Source organism: Triticum urartu, chromosome 7A (assembly GCF_056163025.1).
Source record: "Triticum urartu cultivar PI428250 chromosome 7A, HENAU_Tu73, whole genome shotgun sequence".
Classification (NCBI taxonomy): domain Eukaryota; kingdom Viridiplantae; phylum Streptophyta; class Magnoliopsida; order Poales; family Poaceae; genus Triticum; species Triticum urartu.
This window is the reverse complement of record NC_141879.1, coordinates 696,055,169-696,061,593: the sequence shown is the minus strand read 5'-3', so window position 1 is coordinate 696,061,593 and position 6,425 is coordinate 696,055,169. Positions and strand designations below refer to the sequence as shown.

Sequence of the window (6,425 nt, the reverse complement as noted above, 5' to 3'; positions counted from 1 at the left end):
AATATGGTGGAGGGGGCACCGCACACGACTAAGGAATGATCACGAAGATCAACTTGTGTGTTCTAGGGCGCCCCCTTGCCCCCGTATATAAAGGAGTGGAGGAGGGGAGGGCCGGCCCTCTCTATGGCGCGCCCTAGGGGAGTCCTACTCCCACCGGGAGTAGGATTCCCCCTTTCCTAGTCCGACTAGGAGTCCTTCCATGTAGTAGGAGTAGGAGACAAGGAAGGGGAAGAAGGAAGAGAAGGAAGGAGGGGGCGCAGCCCCTCCCCCTAGTACAATTCGGACTAGGCCTTGGGGGGGCGCGCGGCCTGCCTCTCCCTCTCCCCTAAAACCCAATAAGGCCCATATACTTCTTCTCCCGTATTCCCGTAACTCCCCAGTACTCCGAAAAATAACCGAACCACTCGGAACCTTTCCGATGTCCAAATATAGTCATCCAATATATCGATCTTTACGTCTCGACCATTTCGAGACTCCTCATCATGTCCCCGGTCTCATCCGGGACTCCGAACTCCTTCGGTACATCAAAACTCATAAACTCATAATATAACTGTCATCGAAACCTTAAGCGTGCAGACCCTACGGGTTCGAGAACAATGTAGACATGACCGAGACACATCTCCGGTCAATAACCAATAGCGGAACCTGGATGCTCATATTGGCTCCTACATATTCTATGAAGATCTTTATCGATCAGACCGCATAACAACATACGTTGTTCCCTTTGTCATCGGTATGTTACTTTCCCGAGATTCGATCGTCGGTATCTCAATACCTAGTTCAATCTCGTTACCGGCAAGTCTCTTTACTCGTTCCGTAATACATCATCTCGCAACTAACTCATTAGTTTCAATGCTTGCAAGGCTTATGTGATGTGCATTACCGAGAGGGCCCAGAGATACCTCTTCGACAATCGGAGTGACAAATCCTAATCTCGAAATACGCCAACCCAACATGTACCTTTGGAGACACCTGTAGAGCTCCTTTATAATCACCCAGTTACGTTGTGACGTTTGGTAGCACACAAAGTGTTCCTCCGGTAAACGGGAGTTGCATAATCTCATAGTCATAGGAACATGTATAAGTCATGAAGAAAGCAATAGCAACATACTAAACGATCGAGTGCTAAGCTAACGGAATGGGTCAAGTCAATCACATCATTCCCCTAATGATGTGATCCCGTTAATCAAATAACAACTCTTTGTCTATGGTTAGGAAACATAACCATCTTTGATTAACGAGCTAGTCAAGTAGAGGCATACTAGTGACACTTTGTTTGTCTATGTATTCACACATGTATTATGTTTCCGGCTAATACAATTCTAGCATGAATAATAAACATTTATCATGAAATAAGGAAATAAATAATAACTTTATTATTGCCTCTAGGGCATATTTCCTTCAGTCTCCCACTTGCACTAGAGTCAATAATCTAGTTCACATCGCCATGTGATCTAACATCAATAGTTCACATCTTTATGTGGTTAACACCCATAGTTCACATCGATATGTGACCAACACCCAAAGGGTTTACTAGAGTCAGTAATCTAGTTCACAGTGCTATGTGATTAACACCCAAAGAGTACTAAGGTGTGATCATGTTTTGCCTGTGAGAGAAGTTTAGTCAACGGGTCTGCCATATTCAGATCCGTAAGTATTTTGCAATTTTCTATGTCTACAATGCTCTACACGGAGCTACTTTAGCTAATTGCTCCCACTTTTAATATGTATCCAGATGAAGACTTAGAATCATCTGGATCAGTGTCAAAGTTTGCATCGACGTAACCCTTTAAGACGAACCTTTTGTCACCTCCATAATCGAGAAACATATCCTTATTCCACTAAGGATAATTTTGACCGCTGTCCAGTGATCTACTTCCTAGATCACTATTGTATTCCCTTGCTTAACACAGTGTAGGGTATACAACAGATCTGGTACACAGCATGGCATACTTTATAGAATCTATGGCTGAGGCATAGGGAATGACTTTCATTCTCTTTCTGTCTTCTGCCATGGTCGGGCTTTGAGTCTTACTCAATTTCACACCTTGCAACACAGGCAAGAACTCTTTCTTTGACTGTTCCATTTTGAACTACTTCAAAATCTTGTCAAGGTATGTACTCATTGAAAAAACTTATCAAGCGTCTTGATCTATCTCTATAGATCTTGATGCTCAATATGTAAGCAGCTTTACCGAGGTCTTTCTTTGAAAAACTCCTTTCAAATATTCCTTTATGCTTTCCAGAATAATTCTACATTATTTCCGATCAACAATATGTCATGGGAGAATTGAATTTATACCCTTAGTTGGGTCACCCTCGACTGATTTACCCCTAATTTTGGAAAACACGCGGTCTTGCCCAGCTTTGACTGCTCCCCTTGCGTTTTTGCCCTTCCGGCACCTCTCTGTCCAGTCAGTGCCGTTTGACCGCAAACGACGCGTTACTTTGGACATTTTTGCCCCTATCGGTGCTATACCTGATACCCCTTCGTCCGAAATGTGCTAGCGCAAGCAAACAGAGGAGAGCGAGAACGCCGGTGAGGAAAAAGGAGTGGGAGGCAAGGCGTGGCGCGGTAGAGCAAGGAGCGGCGACGCATGGCGAGTCTCGGGCTCTTCCATCTTCTTGCCGGTGCTCGGAGAGGTAAGTAAAACTCCGGCAACGCTTCTTCCTCCCCCCAATGCGTTCTAGGGTTTGTGATAATTGGGGAAATTTCTGATTTAGGTTGATGGGGTCGGGATTGTGGAGCATGTCTCCGAGTTCTATCTTCCAGATGAAAGTTATTGCGGATTGGAGCTTTTATCAAAGCATCGTTGCCCTGGTCATGGCCTTGTTCCTGCCCGGCGTGTTGCGTGGGGAGGAGCTAACACTGGCCGCCGTTTTTTAGGGTGTCCTCTAGATTTAAGATCTTGTGAATTATACCATGTTTAAGATGGTGTTTATGCAGTCTCTAATGTTTTGTTAATTTGATGTTCAAGCAGTTACCACATGAGTGTCACTGGGTCGTTTGGGTTGATCCTCCTCCTCCATTGCGTGCTGCCCTTGCTTTTGAAGACCTGCACGCAGAGCTAGAACAAAGTTGGATCAGAAGCCACAAAATGCAGAAGCAACACATGGAGCTGTCAAACAAAAATCTAGCTTTGAAGAAGACAGTGAGAGAGAGATGAGATGCTGCTAGTTCTGGCATTGTTGTTTGTAGGAATGTGTGTTGCTGTGTTTTTTGTGTTCTAGTTTCTAGCAGTTGTTGAAGAAAGTGTGTGTGAGAGAGATGTGTTGAATGTTGTTTATGATGCACTTTTCTATGCTAAATTTGAAGATCATTATGAACTACTGATGCTTGTGACACTGTACCAAATACATATTTATTCCATATGTAGTGCCAATTGTACCAAAAAGAGCACATATTTTACCAAATAGAGCACATATTCAATCAGGTGCCAATTGTACCAAATAGAGCACATATTCAACAAACTGACATTGTACCAAATAGAACAAACTGACATTGTACCAAATTCAACAAACTAACATTGTACCAAATATAGCAACTTCATAGTGCATTTAAGCACACTTAGTACTAGAACTTAAGTGCATAACAACAAGATAACATAGCACTAGAACTTAAGTTTCTTGCTCCTGGTGTTCTTGGCTGGGTTTGGAGCTAGCATTGCCTTGCTTCTAGTGTTCTTTGATGGGTTTGGAGCTTCAATTGCTGCTGCTCTTTTTGGAGAGAAACCTTTGCTTTGAACACTGCTTTCTTGCTCCTGTTCCACAACTGCTTTCTGCTTGACACACCTGGGAGAAGCTCCTCTTGCTGCTGCCCTTTTATAATTTTTCCTAGGGCTAAAACAAGTGGAAGCATATCACAATTTGAAAGATTTTATAAAGAAAGCAGTAAGATCAAAACATGTAAGAATTTGTAAGCCAAGATCTTATACCTGACTGCACAACTAGCTCCTGTAGATGCATCATGTGAGGGCTCCTTTGGTGGTGGCATCTGCTGCTGCAGAACATCACGTGCTGTCTCATCCTCCTCCTCCTCCTCTTGTATTTCTGCTTCTGCTGGTTCATTGGCTGTAGGATGATCATCTGCATTGTCTGCTCCCCAATGTTCATCTTCTCCAAAGGCTGGATCAACAGATTGTTTGCATCCCTCGGCTTTGTGTCCACATCTCCCACACCTTTTGCACTTGTGCTTCCTAGGACCAAGGCCTTTTCCTTCAGTGCCACTTCTAATCCTTTGCTTTCTTGGTCTGCCTGGAGCTCTGTGTAGAACAGGAGCACACAATTTGAATCCAGGATCTATAATGTCCCATTGTTGCTTGCCTTCTAGAGCTGGTAGGTTCTCAGCATAAGTAGCTCTGAACATGTCAACTGAGTAATATTTGTGGACATATTGATCTATTCCACTTGCTTCACCTCTTAGAGTAGTGATAAAGAAAAGTGCATGGATGCATGGTTTACCAGTGATCTGCCATTGTCTGCAACTGCAAGACCTGCGCTCTAAGTCAACAGGGTACCTCCATTCTCTCTTCTCACTGTCAGTAGCAGTCACCTCTGCCTCTGTTGGGCTTCTCCTCACTATACTCATTTGCAAACCTTTTGTTTTCTCCATTAACACCTTCATTACTGCTGGTATGATGTAGTGCCCAATGAAATGGTCAGAGGCAATTCTGTTTCTTAAGTCAAATTTCTCCATGATATACTGCCTTATCTTGTCTAGCAGATCAACTATGTGTAGGCTCTTGTATTTTTTGATTCTGGAGTTGAATGACTCAGCTAGGTTGTTATTGACATAGTCAACTTTGCTCATCTCATTGAAATCAGCTCTTGCCCATATTTTTGTGTGGTGTTCCTCCAGATATTCCTTTACTTTAGGCTTGCTTTTCAACTGGTTCAAGTGATAGTTGTGTTTCTTGATGCTACAAGTTAGTGAGCATGGCCACAAATTATCATCATAAAACTTCCCCTTGAATTTCTTACTGAAATTTTGGGCCAAGTGCCTCATGCACTCTCTGTGCTCCACTCCAGGGTATACATCCTCAACAGCAGTTTCCAATCCCTTGCAAGCATCAGTATGTATCACTAAACCTTCTGGATGACCTATTACTTTCTTTAGGTTGCTAAAAAACCAAGTCCAACTCTCAATTGACTCCCCTTCCAAAACACCATATGCAACAGGAAACAACCAGTTGTGTCCATCTAGGGCACATGCTGCCACAAGTTGCCCTTTGAACCTACCAGTCAGTGCAGTAGCATCTACAGCTAGGTATGGCCTACACCCCTCCAGAAAACCTTTTTGACATGCTTTGAAGCACACAAACACCCTTCTAAAGCACTCCTTGTAGAACTTCTTGTTATTAAGCTTGTACTCAACTGTGTGCTTCTCAATTTCCACAATACTGCTTGGTGATGCCCTCTCTACTTCAGCTTTGAAAGTATATAATAGCTGAAAGCTATCACTATACTTTCCATACAGTTTGTCAAGTGCAATCTCTTTGCCATGGTAGCATCTGTCATATGGCACCTCCACACCATATTTCTCTAACAACTTGCTCTGAATTTCTTTAGTACCAATTCCTGGATTTGCTCTGATCCATGCCATAGAAGCATCTGCTATCCATCTTCTTTTTGCAGCTCTCAATCTCTGAGATCTATTCACACTAGGACATGTATGCTTATATGGGTTGACTTTAATCTCAAACAAACCAAAGAAACAATGAGATTAGTACAGAAAATGCAATACCTGAAAATAAACTAAAACAAAAGGACAAAAATACAATACCTGAAACAATGTGCTCTTCCTCATTAAATAGGCATCCAGTCTCCACTTGCATCTCTCATAAGCACATTTGACAGTAAACCTTGTTGGATCACTTTTCAGAGTAAGGGACTCAGTTTCAGACTTGATTGAGAAGCTTGCAACTGCATTTCTGCAGTCAACTGCACTAGAGAATACCACACCTTCATCAATACATGGATTTTACCTGTCCTACATCTTTACAGGTCTGTCCTCTTCTGCATCTTCAAAAACTCCCATCTCAACATCCTCTTGCTTCTCATCATCATCTGCATTTGAAAATTCTGCAGGAATGTACTCTTTATCTGTTGCATCTCCTTCATCATTATTGTGCTGGACATATCCAGGATATAGAACCTCATCCTCCACACCAGGTGCATCAGGCAATGCCTCCTCCACAACAGGATCAAGTGGCTTCTTTTGGTTTTCTTGGCTTTCATTGACACTTGCAGTTGCATAAGCACTTGGTGTTCTAGGAGCACTTGGTGTTCTACTGCTAGCCCTAGTTCTGGATCCAGATGGCCTGGAACTAGATGTGTTCACACATCTCTGGCCTCTAGTTCTTTGTATAACTATGATTTCCAAATTGCATGAAATAGTTGCTGCATTACTTGCAAACATCATACCT

At 42.8% G+C, this 6,425-nt stretch overlaps 1 protein-coding gene across 1 annotated transcript; it reads right to left on the bottom strand.

The window, feature by feature from the left end:
• Window positions 1-3,611: 3,611 nt before the first annotated feature.
• LOC147961672 (uncharacterized) lies at window positions 3,612-5,806 on the bottom strand. Its single transcript, XM_087533896.1, has 3 exons — window positions 5,783-5,806; window positions 3,936-5,695; window positions 3,612-3,840 (listed from the first exon to the last, which is right to left on the bottom strand). The coding sequence occupies exons 1-3, from the start codon at window positions 5,804-5,806 to the stop codon at window positions 3,612-3,614; spliced, it is 2,013 nt and encodes a 670-aa protein (XP_087390022.1).
• Window positions 5,807-6,425: the final 619 nt, after the last annotated feature.

Bases quoted from the DNA above. Each gene is read 5' to 3' on its own strand.
- LOC147961672 (XM_087533896.1), bottom strand. From the start codon at position 5,806: ATGAGGAAGAGCACATTGTTTCAG. The intron at 5,696-5,782 runs GTATTGTATTTT...GGTTTGTTTGAG, and splicing joins GGAAGAGCACATTGTTTCAG to ATTAAAGTCAACCCATATAA. The intron at 3,841-3,935 runs GTATAAGATCTT...CACTTGTTTTAG, and splicing joins GGAGCTAGTTGTGCAGTCAG to CCCTAGGAAAAATTATAAAA.